General features: G+C 30.1%; 2 protein-coding genes across 2 annotated transcripts in view; both read right to left on the bottom strand.

The window, feature by feature from the left end:
- Positions 1–352: 352 nt before the first annotated feature.
- LOC142322731 (somatostatin receptor type 2-like) lies at positions 353–1953 on the bottom strand. The gene has a single exon (XM_075361808.1). The coding sequence runs from the start codon at positions 1655–1657 to the stop codon at positions 353–355; it is 1305 nt and encodes a 434-aa protein (XP_075217923.1). The 5' UTR covers positions 1658–1953.
- A 545-nt stretch (positions 1954–2498) lies between these two features.
- The window catches only part of LOC142322730 (uncharacterized), a 149234-nt gene continuing 124017 nt past the window's right edge, over positions 2499–27715 (bottom strand). The window contains exon 2 of the mRNA XM_075361807.1: positions 2499–2521. Within this exon, the coding sequence (XP_075217922.1) occupies positions 2499–2521 (23 nt within the window). The remainder of the gene's footprint in view (positions 2522–27715) is intronic.

Here is a 27715-nt window from a genome sequence, read left to right as displayed (position 1 = left end):
TCTATATTTTTGATTGGTTAATTAACTTCACCTCAATTTATTTTTCAGTATTGGCATTTTATACAATAACCAACAGTAGGATTTGATTTTATAATAAATATTTTTTTATTATATATTTTTCTGATTGGTTGATTGTTTTGTAGCTCCTCCCATTTATTAATGTTTGCTATTTGTATTGGTTAATCATATAATCCAACAATATGATTATTTCATTTAATATATATATATATATATATATATACTTTTTATAAAAAAAGCTATTTTAATTAATTTTTTTTTTTTAATGACAACTGCAAATATAATTTAATTATTTGATATAATTTTTTTCCGATTTAAAATTCAACAATTTTGATTATAGTTCAACTGTTGGTGGATTATTAACTCCATTTTTAATCGGATCAGAATTATCTTTAATCAGTGGATTAGCTTCTGATGATGCTGTTGCTCGTGAAGCGTTTGTTAATGCCGTCGTGGAATGATCTGTTTTACTTACTAAAAGACCGGTATCACCGGCTTCATCATCAGCACCACCTTGACATATGATAGCTGTAGTACCTTTTGTAGGTCGATGTCTTTCTGAACCACCACGATTATGATGTCTACGTGGAAAAACACTATTTTCCATATGTAATGTTGCATTAACTTCTTTACCGGCAGCACATGTACAAGCTTTTAGAAAACTTTTCTTAAAATTATCGCTTAGAAAAGCGTATAATATCGGATTCATCGCAGAATTTGAATAACTTAATATACCGGCAAGTAAAAATACTGTAATTACGAATCGTGATTGGCATCTATTTGGTTCTGTAAATATCAATGACATTTGAGTTATCCAGTACGGTAACCAGCAACACACGTATACTGTTATTACAGTTAAAACCAATTTTGTTACTTTACGGTGCGATTTTTTCTTTTCTTTTGATTTATTTTTTGGACCTACCGTTTTAAGTTTTCTTATAACGAGAACGTAAAAACAAAATATCAATAAAAGTGGTAATGCGAACCCTAAAATAAATGAATATAACGTAAATGCTGTTTGACCGCTAAGATTTTCAGTTTCAGGCCAAAGTATGTTGCAACTTAATCTCATCTCATCGACGTGCATTATATTTGCATATTTAAATATCGGTATCATCAGTAAAGCACTTGCTGTCCATGCCGTAATCGATACAATTTTCGATATCAAAGGTGTTCTCATTTTTGGTGCAGATATCGGATGGCATACAGCGACATATCGATCTGCACTCATAATCGTTAAAAATATACTGCTTGTAAATTGATTAATACTAGTTGTTGTCATGTATACTTTACACATTATTTCACCGAATGGCCATAATTGAAGACTCATTGTCGCTATTAGAAATGGAATGCCGATTAGAAAACATTCATCCGCAACAGCTAAATTAACTATATACATATTTGTTACCGTTTGCATTTTAGAAAAACGTAAAACAACATAAATTACTAATGAATTACCGAACAGACCCACAATGCATACTACGGCATACAATATTTGTGTAAAAAATAATAACGTTGTAGATTCACTGCCTTTACAATAGAAATCTGTATCGTTTCTGGTGTCATTTAATGATGAAAAATTTAATGAACCGGGTGGTTGATCCACATCTAATAATGTTGACCAAGAGCTTGTTTCCATTCCGATATTTTAACTTGAAATAAATTGAAAAACAAAAATAATTTATATCGAACTAATTAATATAACAAGAAAAACCATTCCTGTTGTCACTGGTAAGACATTTCTTATAAAGTTCAAATAATTATATAATAATAATAATAATTATTACTTATCCATTATGTAATGTCAAATTCTATCGTACATTTGACACATATCAACAAGTGTTAATAATTTTCTTTTTTATCTAGTATTTTTCTTCTTCGTTTAACTGCTTCAACAAAAGTTAATCAACTTTTCTTCTCAATTATAAATGAATATTTTATTTAAAACAAAACTTCTTTTTAACTTCTCTTTAAATTATTCATAACTGATTTTTATTCTTGTAACTTTTTCTGACAGATTTAATTAATTTAAATGTGCTAAATTCAATTAATCGTATAATATCATCGTGTTATTCTTTCATTTTAATTATTTTTTAAAATTAATTAATTTTCTTATTAAAAATAAACTAACAGTACAACATTTATATATTATTTGTTTTTAACTTAATAAATTCATTTTATTCTTAACCACAGTTTTTTAATTATAATGTTACATAAAATACAAGTTATACATTTAACATAAAAAAGTTTTTAAGTTACAGTGAAACACAGTTTTTCTTTTTCACTTATTTATATTCGTAACCATTATTTTGTAATAATAGTTTCCTAAGAACAACTTTTTTGTAATTTAGAACAATTTAAAAAACGTTTATGATGTAATATAATCGGTCACTTTTTAAATTGAATTAAACCATTTTTGAAAGTACTGTTATATTAATATTCACTATAAATATCAACGTAGAACTTCAACTTAGATCATTTTAAATGAGATGCTGTTGATAACCTGAAACAAAAGAAAAATTATTTATTAAAATTAAAGTTTTGAGTAAAAAAACAAGGTTATTTAACTGATATTCACAAAGGTAAAAGTTAAACAGTCGTTACATTAAAAAATGATCTAAAATTATCATCTGTAGTTTTAAAGGAATTAATAAAAGTGAATGTAAGTACAAAAAGAGAAGTTAAAATTAATCAATAACTTCAATAAAATAAAGTAAGGTTGAGAGAAAGCTATTTTGCTTGTACGAATATAAAAATCCTATTTAGGTAAGGTAACTTTTTTTAATCGATTTCAAAGAAGGAGGAAGTTCTGAATTTCATCCTTCATACTTTTCTTATGTACTTTTAAATCTTAATATTTAATAAAGACTGACTTGGACGATCGTTTTTATCGTTTGGTACGTGGAATTTCTCTTGCAGTAAAGCTTAGTTGATTATTTAAAAGTGAAATAAACTGTTTACATATAGAATTAAGAATTACATAATGAATTCTAAAGATATTTACGTATTTTAGTGCTTGTATTAATTACTGTTTTTTTTTTGTTTTTACAAGTTATTATTTAGCGAGTACAGTGTAATGATATATTAAAAGTATTTTCCACGAAAATTCGTAAAAAGATTTAGGATAAAAAATAAATGTAAGCATTCAAAACACTATTGCTCATACTCATAGCAGCAGTCTCTTTAGGTCGTTTGTTTTATTCATTTATTATTCTTATTAAGATGCAGGTTTTCACACGTCTGCTTTTCTTGTGAACGATTTTTTTCATATAAGTAACTTTTTTTTTAACCAAAAATTAAAGTAAAACTAATAAATTTGAAATAAAACAGACGAAATAACTCATAAAAAACTGTAATAATTAAAACCTATTAAAATATGTAAATAATATTTTTAAATAAATTTAATTAAACTTTAATAAATTCATCGCCATTTTAAGAGTTTAGTAAATTGTTAGTAGCTTTATATATTTTGACCTCTAAAATTCGATATTTAAAAACGAATGAGATAGTGTTATAATTAAAAAAATAAAAAATAAAGTTTTTATTATATTTTTAAAAGTTTTTTCTTTGTAAGCTTTGAAGAAGTGGATAAAATATTTTTGTTGAAAAGCGTTAGTTTTTCAAGATATTAACAAAAAGAATATTTTCCCTCTCCTCTCTCTTCTATTTCTGCAAAAAAAAGGATATAATTTTTATATGGGATTAAATTTATATATTTTCTAACAAGAATAAAAGTTTTCATTAAATTTGAACATTTTTTCTTTTTTTTATGTACAATATACGTTTATTGCCGTTTACATGAATATATGTGTATGTATGAGTTTATTCCCCACCACCATATCTCTTCCTCTCGATCTTGTTCTATCTCTATAGAGAGGAAGTATAATAAAGTTTATAAGTATATATAAAGTCTAATATACGTAAAATATTATTACATGTAAAATATAATAACGTCTCTCTTTTTCTCTCATATATATATATTACAAAATTTAAGAGGCTATTAATATACTGCTATTAGTATGCGATTCTTTTTCTTAATTGATTTTCTGAGTAGAAAACTAAATAACTGTGTATTAAATATGTCCAATTCATAAATATGAATTTGATGTTTATCTATCTCGCTTCTGGTTTTAAACATAATTTTTTCTAGTATAAAATAGGTAACCCACCGGGTTGGTCTAGTGGTGAACGCGTCTTCCCGAATCAGCTGATTTGGAAGCCGAGAGTTCCAGCGTTCAAGTCCTAGTAAAGCCAGTTATTTTTACATGGGTTTGAATGCTAGATCGTGGATACCGGTGTTCTTTGGTGATTGGGTTTCAATTAACCACACATCTCAGGATTGGTCGAACTGAGAATGTACAAGACTAAACTTCATTTACACTCATACATATCATCCTCTGAAGTATTAATTAAACGGGTAGTTACCTGAGGATAAACAGGAAAAAAAGTATAAAATAGGTGGTACTTGTATATTTAAAAAAAATGAAAAAGAAGTAGAACTTCAAACTTTTTTTATAAGTAACGCTATTTTCACATACAAATTTCTTTTCACCTTAACGAAGTTCACGCTTCATATCTGGTTATAATGAATTCTATACTATTTTCTCAAATTATAATAGCCCTTATTGATGTTTGTCTGACATTACAATATGACATTTTAACGACGTATATATAGTTTCTGTTTTCTTTTGTGAACTAGTACTATACATTATATGTACATTTGTATGATAAAATGTTTTCTTGTTAGACGAATGTTAAAAGAATATAGGTCAATTTTGTTGACATTATAGATGCTAATATTTCCTGATCATATTATTCCTTTCGTTGGCGTGAAAAATGAGTCACCAGAAATACTTGTAATAAAAAGTTAGGAAATGATAGCATTTATGAAAATTAGAATTAAATGTAATTACTAATAAAATATAGTGTTGAAGAAAAAAATTAAGAGTTAAATATTAAGATAAAGAATTCCATAATACTGGAAATTTTAAGAATTTTGTTATTTAGGAAAGTAAAATTACGAAGGATGAATAATATAAGGAAGTGGTAACAATAATATTTTATCAAAGTTGGTTATAATCAGTAATAAAATTAATTCACTTACTCATAAAGATATTAAAGTAAACATCTGAAACGTTTTGAAATTAAAGTTTAAAAAAGATTTGTAATACCTAATTCTATTACGACAAACGAAAGCATTTAAGACTAATTCTAATATTTCTATTGTTAAGGGATTGGATTTCTATTATCATTATTAATATCTTTACATAAAAAATTATTAATTAAAACAATAATATTTTCAACCAATAAAAAGTTTAATAGTACGGATTTATGAATTGGAAAGATAATTTTTAATCTATATTTTTTGTGATATCTTACCGGGAACCCGTGTTAACAAATTTTAAAAAGAAAATTTTAAAAATAACAAGATTCAACCCAAGCTTCAACATATATTTAAAAAAAAAATTAATTAATAAATTCAAAACTATTTAAAATCGTTATTATTAAAATTATAAAGCTCGGGAAAACAATAAAACAAATTTATTAAATGTTGCTAAAAACTTAATTAAAAAAAGGCCATCATAGATCTAAAAATTGAAAATTTCGTGATAATATTTTCAATAAGTAAACAATAACTCTTACTTCGATAATGATAGCTTATTTAGCTGGATATGTAAATTATAAAAGTGATGATGTTTTATCACGAAAGTGACAATTCAGTGATAATAAAATTATGTTTTTTTTATCTTATAAAATAAACCCAATAATTAGAACATGATTTTACCTTTAAATTTGTAACTTAAATACATTTTATTTATTTATTGATAGATTTACAACAAGCAGATATACAAGCACACACAAATGTATTTTACGTTCTATAATTTTTTTTGATTAGATACATTGTATAATATCTGATGATTGCATTAGTGTTTCTGCTAGTGACATCATAATAAAAGATAAAAAATATATGTAGGTTTTACACACACACACACACACACACACACACACACAACACACACACACACACACACACACACACACACACACACACACACACACACACACACACACACACACATACACACACACACACACACAGGGTGAAAGGGAAGGGGGGTGAGAGAGGGGTGAGAGAGAGTGAGAGCGAGAGAAAGTCCCGGGAGGATTCTGCTAAACTTCTTAGGCGTACTTCCGTAATTAAAATAATGAAAGAGTTCATATAAACATGGGTTCGAGAATGCTTCGTTAGCGAACTACAGCTAGTGAAGGATTTCGCTCCGATTGTTGCTCCTCCGCTATAATATAATAAAGTCCAGCTGAAATTCTGGAAAAGTAAATTTAGGGACGAATTTAGTGGTTTCGTATGGTTTTTGACCTGAAAAGTTTTTAAAAAATGGGTCCCAGAACTGTATCACCATTATTTTTTTACGAAATAGGGTGTAATAAACAAAAAAATCATATTCCTTGGATTTATTTTTGTGAGAATATATGAAAGCGTACGCACAAAATTCAGAAAGTGCAAATGGACTTTTATAAAGAATTACGTGGGCCACTAAAGAATTCAAAAACAACCCAAGTATGTTAGAAAATGCTATCTCATCTGTAACTCTTCATGCTGAAATATGTTTTCAGGTTTATGGCAGACATTTTGAACAGTTGATTTAATGTAAGAATAACTTATGCTATTTTATTTGGTTTTAGAAGTTTATTTTGTTTTTACAATTTTTTCTAGTAATAGAAGGCTGTTCCTTTTAATCTAAAATTGTAATTCAGTATTTTCCATATTTGTACGTATTGTTATGCATTAAAGAATACATTATTTTCATGTACTTTTTCGTGTATTTTTTATTGATTTTATTTACATTAATTTTCTAAGAATTAAATTCTTTATTAATGTAACCAATAAGTTTTTTTTTTTTTTAATAATTTAAAAACGTTATTTTATGCCAAAACTAAAAAACTATGTTTCAACTCAATTTTTTTATTTATTACATTCTCCAGTTTTTCCTCTAGTATTACTTTCCTCTATTTTATATTTATATATATATGTATATATATATATATATATATATATATATATATATATATATATATATATATATATAATATTAATACGTATGGAAAGTCTTAAATAACTTTTCAATAGTTATACTTAGAAAAAAATTTAATTTAGCAAATTCTTCTACCTGAAAATATTTTTTTTCGGTAGAAGTCTGCAACACCCCAAGCCCCCCAGGCAACCACCGCGGGCACGGAAACTGTTTGTAAATAAAGCAATACAAAAAAAAAGGTGTTCATTGTTTGGGATATATTGTAAGCTTATGAAGAATATTATAGTTATGCTATACTGGTTAGGATTATTGTAGCCCTGTTTTTTACATCAAATTTTTTTTTCAGTTCCCTTTAAAATGATGCATCACAATCTTAACCAATCTATTTAGAATCTTTAAATTGTCACCATGAGGGCATGTGGTGTGGTTGTCTCACAAAAAAAAAGATCTTTTAGAGATAGAAGAATTTGCTAAATCTTATTTTTTTACATTTAAGAGTTGGAAACTTACTTAAGGATTCCCGTAGTTTATTAACATTATTTAAGAGTATATTTTATTACGAGTATATTAATAATTGTATAATTATACAATTATTAGTAAAAATTCTATTAATAAAATTTTATAGCAGATTCTTTTATATAATTTAGTAATGTTTATTATAAATTTAAAATAATTTAAAATTAAATAATATACTCTTTTTTGCTTTTGATAGATTAGTTTACTAGAGAGAAGCTGTAGAGCTTGTAAATGGAAATGAAAGCCTTAAATATGGAAATGTAATTTTTTAGCGTATGAAAAATTTCATTCCTAATGGGGATTCGAACCCAGTACCCCCGGATAGTAGACCGAGACACTACCTCTTCGCATAGGAGATCGGCAATTTATTTGTATATGAACTATAAAAAAAAAAAAAAAAATACACTACCAGATGGTTTTGAAGTGAGACGTAACAGTAAAATAATAAAAAGTAGTTTATTTAATAAGTTTGAAATTGAATATATTTTAAGAGCGATTACATTAGAAAGAAGTTTTTGACAATATTATAAAAAAATGAAATTATAAAAAAATATTTTCAGTTCATTGGAATTATTTGGTAAAGCGATTAAAAATTGATTACTGTGATTGTAGAAAAGAATGTGAGAGGATAAAAATTTAAGCGGCGACAATGGTTAGAATAAATTAAACGTATATATTATTATTTTAAGAATTTTAAGATTAAATGTTTATCGTAGAACAATTACGAATAGAGTAGCAAATCCAACCGGGAAAATAGCTGGAAATAAAATAAAGTTTTTTATTTTTCTAGTGCTGGTAAAAATTCTTAAAATTTTATTAAAATTAGTTTTTTGATTGTTGAAATATTCAGAAAACTAAACGTGACAGCCCATAAGTAAAGAGAATTTATCTTTACTCAGTCCTAAAATAAATAAATACAAGGTGTGCCGCAGCATATTTTATAACTGAAATTATTTTATAAATATTTGGGAAAATTAAAATTGATTATCGCTGACGATGTACTTCATTTGTTATTTATTTATTATAGATATAAAAATACTGTATTTCAATTTACAAGTAACAAAAAATATAAAATCTTACTTTTTATTTACAATAACAAGGAAAAACGTTTCAAGAAATTGTAACATTTCTAAAATAATGATCATTTTGTTAGTTGGACGAATACCACCAATAGATGTTTCATCATATTTAGAAAGGAAATATACTATATAAATAATATCTCTTTTTTAATATTTTCAGTTTGAGTAGATTGAAAAATATACATCTTTTATTAAAACTAATGGATATGAAGATAACCCTCCATACAGGGAAAACGTATGCGGAGAACGCTCTCAAGCATCAGGCCATGTGTGTACAGAATGATTCAAAATTGTACTTTAATATTCCGGAAGTTGATTTGGGATATTAAAATAAGAAAAAGATAAATGTATGCTGGGAAACATTGTGTTTGACAGTTATTTCACCCTGATTTTTGCTCCGTTGGTAAATTTTTTTTTGCCACAGTGTTTAATTTAGAATCAGTTCTAATTTATCGGAACCATAAGTTAATTTGAATACAAAAAAAAATATATTCAGAGAGGAGTTTCCGTTGAAATCCCTCAGAGAACTGTAGGTGTATACATATGTATGCATATTTTATACAGTACACATAAATATATAATAAGCGTAAATAAGTACATACAAAGATGAGTCTAAGGAACTCTGGTAAAAGAGTTAGGGCCTCGATCTATGAATTAAAAACTTCCATAGTATAATACAAATGTATCCTGCAAGTTTGAAAGCAATTGATTGTTTGGTTTTTGCATGATGCGAAACAAATAAACCAACAAACAGAAAAACTTTCTCTATGTATTTATATATATATATATATATATATATATATATATATATATATATACATATATAAGAATAATTCGAATAAAATAAAAAAAGGATTTTGAAATTTTTTATTAGTTTATCCTCTACAGGAAATTTTACTTAGTGAAGATGTTTTATTTTCAATGATTTAAAAAAGGTAGTTACACGTAAATTGTAATAGGTCTAATACAATTAGGCCTTAATAATAAATAATTGCTTGTTTATTATTAAATAATTATTTATTTATTATTCAAATTACAAGTTAACATCAAATTTTTGTTGGTTGAGGGTAGATGAATTTTTAACGTATGTAACATTAAAACCTGGTCGAGATTTGAATTCAGAATTTCCCAGAAGAAAGGTAGAGGAGACACTAAAACTCCCCCATGGAAATGGTAATTATATATATATATATATATATATATATATATATAAAATGAAAATAGGTGGAAATCGATTATAGTAAAAATAGGAAGGTGTATACCTCATTAGTAAGAACTAAACATTGTTATTATATGGTTTTCCTTACTTTTTAAAAATCTAATTCAGTAAGTTTACATATTTATCTTCTTTTTTTATAATTATACAAAAACTAATTAATAATACACGAGTACATTACTTATTAATTTAAATAATGTATTTAAAGAAAATCTGTAAATTAATTTAAAATTATTTTTCTTTGTCATGATATTTAGTAATTTTTAAAACTTAAAAAAATAAAAATGAAGTACATTTTAAATATGTTGAAAATATTAAAAAAATAAATACAGATAAATGTGTTGAGTAAAAACCATAAATTAGCGGAGATGAGAAATTGGGAAAAAGTTGAATGTTGATCGGACACGAAGAATAAATGACGTTGAAATTTTAAATAAAGTACTATTTGATCCTTTGATGGAAATTTAATAAAAAAGTAAAGATTAAAAACAGGTTAACCGTAAATAATTAAAATAGTTTTTTAACGTATTTTTTTCGTCAAAAAGAAAGAATAAAGAAATAACTTATCTTTTGTATCTTCATAAAACAAATTTTATTAAACAAAATTAAAATGAGTGAAACAATGGTAATTATTTTTTTCATTGAATTTGTTATTTTATAGGAAATCAAATTTTAATATTTTATTGATAACTTAACTTAGTGTACTTAATTATTATAATTTCATTTTTAGAAAAAAAAGAAACGGTCAAATATCGTTTAAAAGACATACTAAGTTAGATGATAACTGTTAGTCATCATTAAGAGTTATTAAGAAAATATAAAAATAAATATTTTATTTTTCTTAATGTGTACGTTGTAATCTGTTCAACTATTATAAAACAAAAACTCCTCCTCACGACCCAATGAGATGAGAATGATATATATGACATGTAATGAGGTGTAGTCTTTTACAGACTCAGGCTAACCATTCCTGAGACGTCTTGTTAATTGAACCTCAACCACCAAACTACACTGGTATCCATTATCCTAAAAGCAACTAGCTCTTATTAGGATTCAAAGTTCAGAACCTTCGTCTTCGAAAATCAGCTGTTTAACAACTGATTTGCGACGACCAGTTAACCGCTAGACCAGCTCGGTGGGATAAAAATAAATGAGAAATCAGAAATTTAATTAATATAAATAACCTTTGAAAAACAGAGTTTATGTTAAAGATTAAACAAATGCTCCAATACAAAAAAATTAGAAAAAAATAAAATGTAGTTTGCCTACATACTTTATACAAAAAGGAATACGATTTTCTAAAAATACCAAGTTAAGGCGATAAAAACGATAATTCAGTCAGAAGGTTTGTACGCATCTTGAATAAAAAAAATTAGGACCAAAAACTATAAAATGAGATCCAACGAAAAGATTTATTAAAATTTCAGATGAAATTAGGTCGAGAATGATAATGTGTAATTGACTCTCTTAAATTTTTTTTTTTGAAAATTAAAACGAATATTATCTACAATGTGCTCCCTCAGAACATTTTTAACGTAGTCACCTTGTAATTAGATACGTTTAGACGAACGACTTTCCAACGTTTTATTACTTTATGTATAGTGCGATTTGTCTAGCTCTGAAAAATAAGCTCAGCTTTGATCTCATTATTTGAAGTGAATCTTCATCCAGCGAATTATTTCTTTACATTTGAGAAGAGAAAGTAACGGCTGGGAGCCAAACCCGGCGAATACGGTAAATGTAAAAGCACTTCAAAGTTTAGGTCATGCAGTTTTACAGTAACAATCCGAGAAGTTTATGCAGGCGGATTACCGAGGAGAAAGAGCACTTCCTTTTTGGCTAGATGTGAATGTTTAGCTTAAATAGCACTCTTTAATCCGTTCAACAGTGGAGTGTAATACTCTCCGATGATCATTGTGCTGTTTTCCAGGTAAGCATTACACTACGAAAATCCCAGAAAGATGTCATGATTTTTCCATGATTTATCCTGTAGTGGAACGTTCCCGATTTCTTCGGCGCACTTTCACCTGTCCCACCCATTGATTGGTCTCTAGCGTGTAATAGTGAATCTACTCGTATGTTTCATCTACTGTACAAAGACACTCAGCGGATTTCACGGTAAATAAGTCTATAAATCCGATCGAAAACAAAGCTTTTTCCTACTTAAAACATCGTAAAAAAATGTAATGAACACAGACTATAGAGATGTTTGCGATGTCAGCAAGATCGCGTACCTTCAGTCGGGGGATCATTAAAGTGTGGATCATGTGACGATGTAACGGTTTTGGGCATCACAAAATCAAATACAGCATTGTGGATTTTGATTACATCGGTTGTCTCGAGCGTTCATCATCTTGAGTGGATGTACGACAAAGTTTAAATTCAGTATTCCAATTTTTTAAGGTCAGAAACGAAAGGGAAAACTCCTTTAAAGTGGAATTTAACTCTTTTTATATGTCTGTCGGTTTAAAATTTTTAAAACAAAGTACTTTCTGAGCTTGAAATTCAATTATATCCATTTTTCAGAAAATGTCACGACTTGTTAGCCTTACTCGATCGCCACAACAAGCAACTAAACGCACGAGTATAAAACTTCATGCTTAACAAAGCAAGTGCTTGTTAAGCACTTCATGCTTAACAAAGATTACACTCACACTCATTTGACCATACTTGCCCTATCTCCGTATCAGGCCGAGAATTTAACAAACGATTCTTATAGATGTACTGAATCTTTATATTTGACTTGAGATGTCTATAATTGAAATCCAACCGTAATTAACTCCTGTGTATTCCTATTGCTCTAGCTGATACCCTGTAACAGCTGCGGATGGATTACAATGAATGACATTTTTTTGTAGTGTGTGAAAGAATCCCATGCTTGACCGGGACTCGAACCCAGAACCTCTGGATGAAAAATAGTGATTCTATCACTCCGCTACGGAGATTGGCAATTGTAAAATAATATTATTTTATTTTTTATTCAGTAATAACGCAAAAATAAGTTTTAGAGCTATTTTAAAAGAATATTAAAATAATAAATGGTAACGCTTAAATAAGTTTATATAAAATAAAAATCAGTTTGGCATTTTCATTATTAGGCAGTCATCATCAGTAAATTTTAAAAAGTACTAATTAAAATTATTAAGTGTATTAATTACTTTCACAGATATAAAAATTAGTAGACGGGTAGTGTAACTGTTTAACAGTTGAAAAGTGCCTCAATTTCAGATTTTAATTGTTTGTAAACGGTTTTTAAAACATTTCTGTTTTCTATTTTATTAAACTGAAAATTAAAAATAAATACAATCTTGTTTTGAGCAGTCCAAACTGAAATAAAGTAAAACAGTTACTTTACAGTGCTATTAGACATTTATATTAATTGTAAAGGTCATTTTTTATTCAAAACTCTTTTGATAATTTTAATTGATATTGTATTAATTTAATTAGTATATTGTTTAATTAAATCTTTTTGTTATATTTTTAAATCTATTATATTGCTTTTTAGCTTAGTCTATTGTTCGCTTGTTTGATAAATAGAGCTAAAGAATATTTCATCTAGTGTCAAACGAAAAGTATAATCCCAGACTTTTTACAACTCTTGTGGCAATAATCACTATATTGAGTATGTATTAGAATTGGATATCAGGTGAGAGTTTCTGCAAGATAGGGATGTACGCGTAATAGTTGAAGATTTAAAACTGTAACGCATTGTTTCAAATTAAATAAATAAATTATGAAGCGTTCTGGCTACTTAAATAGCCTTACATCCTTTTAAAGATTGAAATTTTAGGAAGGTTAAGACATATGTCTGTTAATGTCATATTATTACGCATCATGCAGTTTTCTTTTTACTATAGCGGTAAATCATTTATATTAATTAGTTTATTAAATAAAATTATTTCAAGATTTTTTTATTTAAATATAGATGTTAAACATAAGTTTATTTATGTATATTAAATTTAAACCTTTAAAATTCAAAGACTAGTGGTTTGTTTATATGAAATGATCTGTTATATAAAGATTATTGAAATAAGATAACTTTAAAAAAATAAGAACTGAAAAAAATTCGATTATTGATTATCATTATATGTATTTACAAAGAATTGGTAAAAATAATGGAAATGTAGAAAAAAACTTAACTGTGTTTATACATCAAACAAAAATCTAAAAGAAACAAATAATATAACTTCGTTGTTAACAGTTCAAAGTAAAATTTGCTTACAAAATAGTCTATAACACCTAAACTCTTCACTTGGGCAAAGTACCATGCCTTGTTTTACTCCCTTACGGGATAAAATTTTATCTTAGAGAATTCAAAATATTACAAATTTCACAGAACAGCTCTTATCTTAAAATTTATATAAAATTAATCGTCAATGTTGGTATGATAGAATAACTTTTAAAAAGTGTTAAAGAATTTTGTAAGGATACTCAGCTCCTTATAATTTTTAAAGGAATGTGCCTTATATATACGATGTAAAGTCAAAACACTTGCATTATTGTATTTAAAAACATCTATTTTCACAATAAATTATAATATTACACCACTTTGTAGTAAAAATGTTTTAATCGATTACATTTTTTTTTTGTAACTTTATTATTGAATTATTAAATTTAAATGAAATATTTAATGAGAATTCAAAATATATAATTTTATATTAAAATATAATTTATAAAAAACGATTTTCAGCTTATTAAAGTAAAAAACGGAATTTGAAAAAAAATTCAGTAACAACTGTCCGAATGTTTTGGCACTAAATATTTTGAATAATAATCATTATATTGTAACAAGACCGGTATAACGGACCTGAGTAACGGATCCCTACCAACTAAGTAGAAAGTAGTAGAAAATATAATAACAGGTGTTCAGACGCAACTCCATACCATTCACACAGTTCCTGACGATTCACTCGACTCCGTATGATTCACACAGTTCCTGGCGGTTTACTCGGCTCCATCTACGCTATAGAAGTCGGCTCCGCGTTAGATTCTGGCAGTCTCTCACCATCATTGGAAAACTCATTTGTGTGTGTTATAATTCTAGTATTGTTCAGTCAAAATTTACACTTCATACAGTTAACATGTAAATTACACATATTCTTCAACAATGTAACATACACGTTAAATTAAATCTGAAATATGTTAATATATAATGATCATTATAACAACGAAAATATACTCTTTCAACATAACCGAACAATTATTTTATTTACCACGAAATATGAACCTGCAAGTTAATATACAGAATAAATACACAAAACCAAGACATGGCACCAAGGCGGTTTTTATTTGACAATGAGAGGAATCCAGAAAGGAGCTGAAAGAAACCCTTTTAGTAATTGTAACAGGATTAACAATCGTCCTTTGTAATACTGCCCACTGACACACCCAAACAAATGTTGTTCCGTCAGAAGAGTTACCGGACCCAGGTTTGGAATTTCATGGGTAAATGTGAGGGCGGACCATCATTCTCACGCTTTTAGTTGGGTCCGGTCCGGCAGGTAAAGAGGATAGGAGTACAATTACTCAGAGAAAGACCAGTTGAAATTAGTTCTGCGATATGTCAGTCTGCGAGAGAGTGCTACGATAGAGTTCTAAGCGAGGAGTTATTATAAGAGTTTGAAACGAGAGTATTCTGCGAGGAAGTCAGTGAAGGAGTGAATTTCTAGTGCAGGTTTGACGCAATTAAGGTGACGTCACGAGTACTTCCAGTACACGAAAACAAGAAATGGTTCGGTGAGTTATTGTTAAACTATAAGTGAAAGAGATAATTTACTAAATTTCATTCATAAATTGTTAGGGTAGTTTTATTTGTGAACAGCGAAGGTATTTGCAGTAAAAGAAATTTATACTTGTCTTATCTGTCGTACTATTGTTATTAATACAAGACTAGTGGTTAAAAGTGTTAAGACTAGCGGTCATTCTAATGTATTTTGTCAATAGGACTGAATTTTGGTTTTCAGTATTTAACTACCTGTAAATAAATCCTGACGATTACTTTAAATTCTGTTTTGTTTGTAATCACTGTCTATTATTATTATTATTATTATTGTGGTTGTGATTACTATGATTATTATTTGCTTATTATTGACATTTTTTTATTATTGTCATTATTATTATGATTATTATTGTGAGTTGTTTATTATTGTCGTTTATTATTATTGTTGATTTGACTTATTTTAGTTATGTTCTCAAACCAATAAATTGTAATTATATAAACATTTTCAATGGTCAATTTCTCAATATCCTGATAGAGTAGCGAAAACGCGACAATATGTATTTACAAGATGGAAAGATACAATATATTGGACTTGCCTGATAAATTTCAACAAATTTAGCTTTTCAATTTTTAATTTTTCGCTTTTTGAATTAATTCAGCACAAGCTTACAGAGAAGCTTGGAAGTGGGAATCTGAAAATGGAATTTTATAGCGTATGAAGAATGCCATGCCTGAACTGGAACCCGGAACCCTCGGATGAAAGGCCGAGACGCTACCAATCTGTTATATTTTGAACATTTAATTATATTATTGGTCATGAATCATATATATTTTCATTTTATAACGTCTATATTGTATTAATTATTTAGCGGTCTAAAAATTTTATATTATGATTATAATATAATTTTTTAAAAAGTAACAGTAGGTAAAATCATTTTTATAGGTATTTATGTACAAAGCAGAAAATTTACTTTTTTGTCTGTTTGTTTATTTATATATTCTCGCATCTCGCGAGAACCAAAAAACCGATTACTTTCAGTTTGCAAGATGTATTCGTGTTGTCCCAGGGAAGGTGACAAAAAAATCATAGACGGAGGCCCGAGATCCCTTGGGGTGAAGTTGTCAATTAAAAATATTCATTAAAGTAGAAAAATTTAATAATTATAAATTTCTGTCACTATAGCATGAGAAATAATTTCTGAAGATTTCGTCGTCAAAGGTCTGTCTACTTTAGTTACCATAGTTACTACTATTTCTGTCTTTTGTAATTTGTTTCTTTGTCAGTTTTCTATAAAGTCTGAATACTTTAATTGCTATTTATCAGTGTTATTCGCACAATAATGAGGGTAGCAAACACTAAGGGGTTCTGACTAGACGGGAAGGACGACCAAAACGAGTCCGACTTCCTAGCGTAATATAAAAAGATATTTTTCTATTGTATAAACGTGATCTATAATCATTGAAACATGAATTGTTAAGAGATGTTGTACCTAATAAAAAGTATTAGATAATAAACTAGTAAAGAGAAAAATCTATGTAAAAGAGCCATTGAATGGTTTAAGTTTTATAAAATTCAAATCAGACTGTTTGTTGAATGTAATAATCCGCTATACAATAGATCTGAAAAAAAAAAAAACATGAAGCATACTTATGAAATATTACTGACTTTATAAGTAAAGTAACATAGCAAATGTATTCTTCTTAAAATGAATCAATTTTCTAAACACTTGTAAATATTGATGTCACCTATTTATAATGTATACGTTACATCAATATTTACTATCTTCTTTTTTCAATGTATGAAATATATTTATCAAATCTACCCGTAAATTTACAAATAGATTCCTTTCTACCGTCATAAAGAACAGTTAAAAAACCTTACGAAAATTATTATACGTACGATTTGAAATTTATTTATTTTTTGGTTAATGAATAACACAGAAGCTTTGGAGCCTGTACGTGGAGTACGGAAAATGAAATTTTATAGCCTATGAAAAATGCCATGCCTGACCGGGATTCGAACCCGGGACCTCCGGATGAAAGCCGAGACAATACCACTCCGCTTTTATTTTATTTTTTTCTACAAAATTTCTAATAATTTTATATAAATAAAAGCGGAAATTAATTTTCAACTGAAAAGGAATCCTACTGCGTAATAGGATTGTTAGTTTTTTCAGCTGGTCGATACAATTTTTAGTTTTAATTATAAAAAAGTTAAATATCTAGAAACTTTAATGAATATAATTATTCTAAAATTTTCTTTATCTTTAACTCATAAACGATAAGGTTGGTCCAGTTTTTTCTGCTGAAATAAATCCAATTTTATTTAAAATATTTAAAAAAAAAATATTTATGTATAAACCGATATTTTCGTAGGTTGATTTCAGGATTTTTTAATGAGAAAAAATGGCCTCATTTAAACTGATACATATATATATATATATATATATATATACACATCTATTTTTTGTCTGTTTTGCTTCAATAAAAAAAACGATTTTTAAAGGTTTTTATTTACTTTTTTGGCTGTATTTACATTTTCCTAGAAGTAAATTCTGTTATCAGTTTTGTTACTAAATCTTTTGCATTTATTAATCATTTAACAAAGCTGTTGTATTATAAACCTTAAAAAACCTTGTTTTTCGACACCGGATTTTGTGTTCTACGTCGAATATCATAAAAACTACTGGAGTTACCTTTCTGGGATCTATTTTATCCTATTTCCCAGCTCAAGTTTCATAAGAAACCATCATCTTACCTACTTAATTTGGGTCTCAAAAATTACAGTAGGTCTTTTTATTAGAAGAGCTGAAATCCGGGAGAAATCTTTCGCTAGTCGTAACTCAAAAACAAAGCGTTTCCAGACCTATGTTTATATGAACTTTTTTCATTATTTTCATTAGCAGAATATGTCCTCAAAGTTTCTCCGTTTCTTTGTGGGACACTGTATTTATATATATATATTAATCTGTATATATTAATACTCTGTATTTTATTAATTTTATATCTAAATGAAGATATTAGATTTAAATAAACAAATGGTGAATCGATAGTTATCCTGAAAATAATTTATTTTAGTAAATGCCCAAGAAATTTATAAGTAATTTTTGAAAAAAAATCATAACTCATTAAACAAATTTATAAAACTACATGAAATTTTTTAATTTTTATTCTTTCATAAATTATTTTTGTAGAGAACACTTAAGAGCCGTTAGTAAATATAAAAAGTCCCCAAATCTTTGTTTTATGCATGGTTATTACTGAGTCGGTGAAACGCACCGATATAAAATATTTCCCTTAGGAGTTGTTATTTTTACATATTTTTAATGTACTTTTCTTATTTTATGGAGGTGAAGGAACCCCATTTACGGGCGCCTAGGCAGTGTCGGGCTCGCTAACAGGTTCCGCACGATATTATTAGGTGCGTATGTGTTCTTTCGCACTACTGACTAAACCTCCACCCCTGGTTATCCACCACCTCCTGGAAACCGCTTATGCAGCATTACTTCAGGAACGGGAAAACGCTCGCTCACACAATCGGGACACCGCAATCAAAGGAACACCAATACAAAAAAAGAATATATATATATTTATATTTTAATGTACCTAACATATTTACGATATTTTTACATATTAGCATATTTTTAATGTACCTAACCAAAAATGTATCTTTTTAATTTAATCGGTTCAGTGACACGTAAAAAAAATAGACGCATCGAAATAAGCAGACACTGAGAAAAACCTTTTACTGATAATTTTTTTTTTGTTTCCTACAATTTTTTCCAAAGTAAATTCAGTCTTATAAGAATAATTGATGTTGAAGAAAATAATATTTAACATTAAGTGTAAATAGTATTTAAACTTAAACTATAATTCTATTTAAGTTTGAATAGCATTTAAACTTAATCTTTCCCATTTAGTGGTTCCTAAGGCTACCTACCCCGCCACACTCACAATTTACCTTTCGATTGGACTGAAGAGCCGTAAAATTCGATCAGAATTGAGCATGGATTCATGGGTAATCGTTGAACTGATAAACTGACGGAAATTTTTCACTTTGAAAAGACGAATACTTAGATGGTGGTAACAACTATGCACGTAGAGGTTTCTCATTTCTGTCGACAGTGGCTTAATCATTCGCATATTTTTTATACCAGTAATTTGCGTGAACAAAAAGTTCATCAAGGAGAATGATACGTGTATAATTTCTATGAGATGATCACTCTTTCTTCTACATACGACCTTTCTTTATAATCCTTTTTTAGATAAAACTGATGCAGTAAGATAAATATGGAATCAGCTCATCAATTTTCGATATTTGACAAAAATATAATAAAAAATTCTAATACAAATAGTGATGTAGAAAAGAAAAAAAATTATCACCTTGCAGGGTGATCTAACTGTGAAAAGTGTGGAAAGACAGTAATTATAACAGACATAGATAATGATTGATTGTTATATGTGTAATCAATGCTCGATTTAGTCCGTACTGTTTGTACTGACAGATAGATTGAACCAATAAACTCAGCGTGTGTGCGCGCGTCCGTATATGTCCTAAGATAAAGCTTTTTCTTTTGTGATGTATATTGTAAAGAGATTTTATTTTAAATAAATTAAATTATTTGTTTGTATTAATTTGGTATTCTTATTTATTATTTAACCGTCATATAATAAAACTTTACTGTAATGAAAAAAAATTTAGGTTATTATGCCCAAAATATTTTATCCAAAATAATTTGTAATGGGGTTTTTAATTATATCTTCTACTATCTTGTCCATCTTTCTCTTCCTAGGTCTACTTTTTGGTCCCTTTTTTGTACCTCTAAGTTAAAAATATCCTTAGCTACTCTTCCATTTTGTTTAATGACCAAACCACCGTAATCTATTCTCTTACATTGTTTTCTGAAGTATTTCCTTAATGTTTTTTCATTAAGCATGACCCAGTGATAGCATTCCGTATTCGCTACTTGTTTTTTTTCCACCGTAATTTGTAGAGATTTCATTTTACAATTCTGTAACATATTCTCTTCAGTCTGGTTTGTCACACATAAATCCGGTCCATACAAAAGAGAAGTACAAAGTAGGTTTTACACATGACTTCTTTACATCTCATAGATACATCCTTTCTCCTTAAGTTTGATAAAATCCCCTGATTAACTGAATTCTCTTATTTTTCCATCCTCTGATATTCCACTTCAAACATGGATTAAGTAAAACGTTTAAAAAAGATTAAATTTAGGAGATTAATTTCATACGATATCAGTGAGGATTACACTGGAGATTAATTGTAAATAATTAAAGAAAGAACTGATTTAATTGTAAAAAAATTCTGTTGTATTGATAATATTTACGTAATGAATTTATTATAAACCCGTGCAAAATTCATCTGAATGTTTATACTAGATATTTTTAATTTTAATATAAACGACTAAATTTTGCGTACATAGATACTTAAAAAGATTCATTTTTATTTAAAAAAATAAATTATCTGATTTGTTTGCGTAAAATTTTAAGTCTACCCATCGTTAGGTAAATTCCGCAAGTTCCTATATTAAAATGAATAGTATTTTATTCGAGTCACGTTCTCTCAGTTCATTCTTATCCAGCAATTACGAAACTGTCCTCAACTCTTTCTCTTCTCTAGTCACATTTTAATTAACATTTTCTTTCTCTATTTTCTCTCTTTTTTCTACACATTAATACATTAGACTATATTTTGTACTATCAAGAAACCTCCCTTTATTCTTCTTATTACGTTGTGAAGTAGCTTTTCTTATCTCTCGTCCTTAACTTAATTTAATTAATTATGATTTTACGTACTAGGACATTCTACATGACAATCTAATTATTTTATAATTTGTGGATAAAGTCTCCGGAGTATATTTTCGTATCTACTAATAAAGATACGTAAAATAATTAATTTATTCATAAAACAACGTACCCGTACATAAATTAATATACTTAATTAAAAAAAAAAATTGTAATAAATATATTCTTTAGGATATACATGCATGTAACAGTTTATTAATATGTACAAACTTAAACGCAATATCAGTTCTAAAGAACATTTCTATGTTAATATTATATTTTATAATTATAAACTTCATGTTTTTTAACATATTAAGATTATCCAGTTTTCTGTTTATCCAGTGTTCTATTATCTGATATAATAAACTAGAAAATTATAACGAACAACATTTTTTATAGCAGAAATAATGGAGAGAAATATTATTATAAATAATCATGAAACATTAGGATTAAAAAGTTCCTGTTTACATCTTAGTATTAATAACATTCATTTCCATTTTTACTTCCTTTAACTTTAAAAGGAAGTAAAAATTATGAAATATTTCGGTTTCCACATTTCAACGGAAATATTCATTTTGACCATCCCTGAAAACATTTTGACTAGTTTCGGCCTAATGTCTGTACGTACGTATGTATCTCGCATAACTCAAAAACGATTAGCCGTGGGATGTTGAAATTTCGCATTTAGGACTGTTATAACAACTAGTTGGGCATCTCCCCTTTGGAGTGCAATCGACTGGACCAAAAAGGTCCAAACTCAAAAAGATTTGGATTTTGGACTTTGGTTAACTGCAGTAATTGAGCCCTCATTGAGAGGTTTTGAACGATATATCATAAATAGTACTTATTTTTATGGTTCCAGAGTTATAGCCAAATAAAATTTTAATTAATGAAATATTTGGATCTTAGGAGAAGGCACATCGGTTCGAATCAGACTTCATCTCTTTTGTTTTTAATTTTTTTTTTTAATCTAAATATATTGATTTATTAATAATTATTAACCTCTCAATGTAAAAGAATCTTTACGAAAAATAATTGAATAATAACAAAAAAAAAATAAAAAATATCAGGAGTTTTTAATGAAATAAAATTTTACGTACGATTTAAAAAAAAAATGTGTAAATGTAATTTAATAGGCGTACAAGAAAGTCATGTGTTGTCCACATCAGATTTTTTAAATTATTTCTGCCTACATATAATTTTTTTATTTTTTATTTGTTTTATGCAGATACTAAAATTATTTAATTACGTGCTGACAGCATTTACGGGTATTAAATTTTGAAAATAAATACCGTTTAATTAAATATTTTTCTAATAAGATAAACTAAAAAAAATCCTGACTTAGTAGATTTAAAACGTATTAAAATTTGGAAAATATTAACTTTTTGAATCAAAACCGAATTAATAATTACTATTAAATGTAAATGATTCATTTGGCGCCTATTATAAAATGTTAATATTTTAAGGGTAATAAATTTCATACAAAAACTATTAATAAACTCTTTTAAAATTTTAAACTAGATGCCCATTTCGATTGTAAAAAAATCATCAGTTGCAATGAGGTAAAAGTATATGTCCTGGGGGTGTTATCCAAACTTAACGGACTGATTCAGAACATCCAAATAACAAAAATAGCAAAAATGATTCGTGTGAATGAATGTCCTAAATCGTCTCATTTTCCCTCTGTACGCCAGTGTCAGGTTGACGACGCCAGCAGTTTCTGACAGTAGCACGCTGATAGTAAGATCCGCTGACCTTCTTCGTACTGTAAAACAATCTGTTACAAGAGAAGAGGCTGGAGAAGTCCTAGCATTACGTAAGGATGCTGATGAGGAATTATGCATTCGGGTCAAGGAACATATGAATGCGGAGGGTTTAAAAAACGTGCTTAGAGACAGAGCCGCAGACCTACAGATTGATTTAAAAACAAGAGGCAATACGCAAAATGTGTCACTTATCACAACACGCAGAGCGGCAATGAAACTTATAAAGGCAAGAATTCGTATAGAATGGGTATTTTGTAGAATCCAGAAAAGATCCGATACTCACTGCTTTAGGTGCTGGGAGATCCTCCTCTCAATGTAACGGGCCCGATCGTACTGGTCGATGTTATAACTGTGGCGGACAAGGCCATAAGAAAAGAGAATGTACGGAGCCTCCAAAGTGCCTGAAATGTAATAATGCTGGCCATCGGACTGATAGCAGAGCCTGCAAGAAGACTGACTGATGAAACTGATGCAAGTCAATGCAAACCGTTGCGCCTTTTCGCACGACGATTTGGACTACAGTGATTGAGGAAAACATCGACTTTCTAGCGATTTCGGGATCTAACAATAGGAGGTTGGCTGCCTACACTTGGGAGGCTGATAGGAATGCAGACGCAGGTATTCTGAACGTATCAGGTCGATAGGCATAGATAGGTGTCTCTAGACACGGATTTGTTGCTGTGGAGTTGACTGAACATATATTAATATCTGCATATATCTCCACCAACTCGGGGATGGCAATATTTTCTCAATTTATAGAAGAACTTATAAGAGGACGTCGGAAAACCATTGTATTAATGGGCGATCTGAATTCTGAATGTCGCAAGCTGGGTGGAAGGATCTCAACAAGACGCAGGGATATGCCATGGCCAGTATGTTTGCGGCAGTAGGGCTCGTGGCATGCAACAGAGGCCGTGTCCCCATATACATCGGACGGGGTCAAGGCTCGATCGTTGATATAACGATGGCAACAGAAAGTATAATTCCTACCATTACTGACTGGCGCGTGCGACAGGAGGAACTTGCTACTGACCACAATGCCATCGCATTTCCTGTGGCTTGCACACGGCCCGGATATACCAGAACCCCACGCTGGAAGCCAACAGACTACGAAGCCAGAAACGTTGATGACGAGGTTTCGCAAATTTTCGACGGAAATACACAAATAATCCGAGAACATCTTTCTGAATACTTTCAAAACGCCTGCAGACATGTAGGACAGCAGGATGGGCCAGGTAGACGTCGGGTATACTGGTGGTTCCCGGCAATTGCAGAAATAAGAGCATCAGTACTCGCATTAAGGAGAAGAATGCAGCGGGACACGCGTAGAACTCGTCGAGTGGATGAGGTAAAGAGAGAAGAATACCTTCGTGCACGATAGGCATTAAGTGATGCTATCAGAGAAGCCAAGATAAATGCATGGGATAAGTTCATTGCTGATCTTGATGGTGTTCCTACGGGGGGAACCTACAAGGCTGTGATGGACCGATTTGGTAGACATATCCCCGCTCTTCCTGGTGAAGTGGCGATTGAGAAGGTGAAACAATTATTTCCAGTCGTAGAGACCGAATGGAGGGAGATTCCGGTAGTTCATAACAATAAGTTTACTATTGATGAGCTTAAATCTGCAGTAACCACCTTACATCCCAACAAGTGTCCGGGGCCTGACTCGGTTGCAGGCAAAATTGTTAAGGAAATAGTGAACAGACACTCTTTCCCTTGGACGGTATTGGACGCATTCAACATGGCACCAGAAAAGACATGCTTCCCAGAATGTTGGAAAGACACAAGATTAGTCTTGATTCCAAAAACCAAAGACCAAAATCCAGGAGAAACTACATACAGACCGATATGTCTGTTAAATACTACTGAGAAATTATTCGAACGAATGATTGTCACCAGACTCGAGGCTGAACTGGAAACGAGAGGCGGATTGCCTCATAAAAAATTCGGTTTTGTTAAAGGAAGATCTACGATTGACGCTCTGCAGTACATAATTAATTGGGCAGGAGAAAGAGGGGGTGGTTCTCGGCATCGACGGAGGATACCATTGGTTGTCCTCCTAGACGTCAAAAATATTTCGGAAGCCTCCCCAGGCCGGTTATCAGACAGGCCTTGATTGAAAAAAACTTTAGTCCATATCTCAGAAGTATTATAAATTCTTACCTTCATCACAGAACGATGCACGTCGGTACTGACGAGGGGACGTCCCAGTTGAAGGAGTTCGAAGGAGTTCCGCAGGGGTCGGTTCTTGGACCACTCCTGTGGAACTTAGTTTTCGATGGGGTGTTGCGTATCGAGTTCGATGGAGACGTGGAACTAGTGACCTATGCGAATGACATAGCTTTACTGGTTTCCGGGTAATCTGAACAAGAAGTGAAGGAGTATGCAAATCATCAAATGATGATTTGCAGTATGCAAATCATCAAAATACAAGGATGGCTGTCAGACAAAGGGTTGATGTTAGCGCCCACTATGACCGCAGCGACAGCATTAACTGGCCGTCGTAGGTTCCGAAAATAATCATCCGAATAGGTGATACGAACATCCGCGCAACCGACACGTTCAAATACTTAGGCGTATGGTTGCATAAAAACCGATTACATACTGTACGCTTGAACAAGGTGACTGAACGTGCAGAAACTGTCATCGGGAAATTAAAAACACTGATGAGTAATCACCGCGACCAAGCCCCTCTAAAAGAAAACTGATACTGTCCGCAGCCATGTCAATAATATACTATGCTGTTCCGGCTTGGGCGAAGGCTTTTGAAAAAAACGAAACCTTCAACGGGTTTCATCTTTACAGCGTAGGATGAATATAAGCATAATATCGGCTTACAAAACTGTTTGACAGAATGCACTCGAGGTGATTGCGGGAGTTCCTCCCGTGCATCTTCGCGTCCTGATGTTGAAAAGGATACGACATGGTGTGCCGCGCAAAGAAGCCCGAAATCAGATGTTGGAAGAATGGCAGACATACTGGCAAGCCTCAAATACCGGTTGTTGGACAAGAAGGATGATTCCACAAATTGACTCGTGGGTCTCCAGAAATCACGGGGATGTGGGCTTCCATCTCTCAGTTGTTGACTGGGCATGGAGGGTTTGGGCTTACCTCTACCGCTTTGGCAAAAGGCCCGAATTGGTTTGCCAATATTATGAAGAAATAGATACCGTGGAACACATGATATATTGTGTCACCGGTGGGACCAACTGAGGCACACGTGGGCGATTCAAGGACTGACACCGGATAATACCGTACAATGGAACGCCGTAGCAACCTTAGTCACGCATATTATAAAGACTAAGGAACGAGACGCTGTTGAGTGAAACGGGGTAACCTGGAGGTAGGGTCTTACAGGGGCAGCTCTGATCATGAGAGGGTGGTTCGCTGAGGTGGACTACTCTTGATGACTGTCCAGGGACCCCCTAAGTTCGTGGGTAATAAAAAAAAACCAAGACCCGGCTGGATCCCTCCCTAGGGATCCAGCCGGGTCTTGGTCTTGGTCTTGGGGGTACGGTTAGAGGCAGGCATATAAAAGACCCAGTCCCGGCCTACTGGGTGAACGACCCCCGCGGGTAACGGCATACTGGGTCCCACGGGGTCTCGGTAGGTTAGAGGCAAAGGAAACATCTGAGCAATGCATTAGCTGGTCGACCCTCCTATGTATGGGGGGAAAAAATATATATATATATATATATACATATCTCGGCAGTTAAACAAATCTGAACAAAAATTAATCTTTTTTAACAATAAAAGGCATAATATTTAAAAAAAAAGTAATTCGATAAAAATAACATTTACGGAGCTATTAATGAACAAAAACGCCATTTTTAAATTTCCAAAGGTAAATTTTCCAATTTTCTTGTATTTTAGAAGTTGTATTTAGGTACATGTATACCAAATATTAAAACTTTTGAACATTTCATCTTTCATTACATTGACACTTATACTCCATGCAATTTTTGAACTACTAATAATTATTCACAAATTTCAGACGGTGTTATATTTTGAAAATTCAATAGCCTACTCGAATTTCACAGTTTTTTTTACAGAATTGATTGTTTTAATCATTTGAAAACTGCTGTTATCATATAACTTTATAATTGGTAGGAGTAGAAATGGGTATATTACAAAAAAAAAAAAAATTTGGGCGGTTCTGCGCAAGAAGATAGACTTTTCGTTTCCGACGCCCTCACTAATTTACCGTCAGAAACGCACTTCATAGTTTGATTAACGAATAGACCATACACACAAGCATCAAGTTTCAACTCAAGGCAACCTCAAATTGAGGCTATATTGAGCTTAACTCGGGAACGATTCAACTGATCTTCATCAAATTTTCACATACACAACTTCAGATTAACTACTACAGCATATCTAAATATCAGTAAAATTGATTAAGCCGTTTTGGAGATTTTCGAGATACTAAAGTTTATACATAGGCCTATATATATATAAAATTATTATTATGTACTATAGTCTTCATATGTACTTTTTTCTCCTTTAAAGTTGTAAACAAAGCCAGGTATCTGTGTTAA

Source organism: Lycorma delicatula, chromosome 4 (genome assembly GCF_047948215.1).
Source record: "Lycorma delicatula isolate Av1 chromosome 4, ASM4794821v1, whole genome shotgun sequence".
NCBI lineage: Eukaryota > Metazoa > Arthropoda > Insecta > Hemiptera > Fulgoridae > Lycorma > Lycorma delicatula.
Note: the sequence above shows the minus strand (reverse complement) of the source record. Positions and strands in the feature narration are given on the sequence as shown.

What these genes read in the sequence shown, in the direction of transcription:
- LOC142322731 (XM_075361808.1), bottom strand. Translation starts at nt 1,657, where the DNA reads ATGGAAACAAGCTCTTGGTCAACATTATTAGATGTGGATCAACCACCC.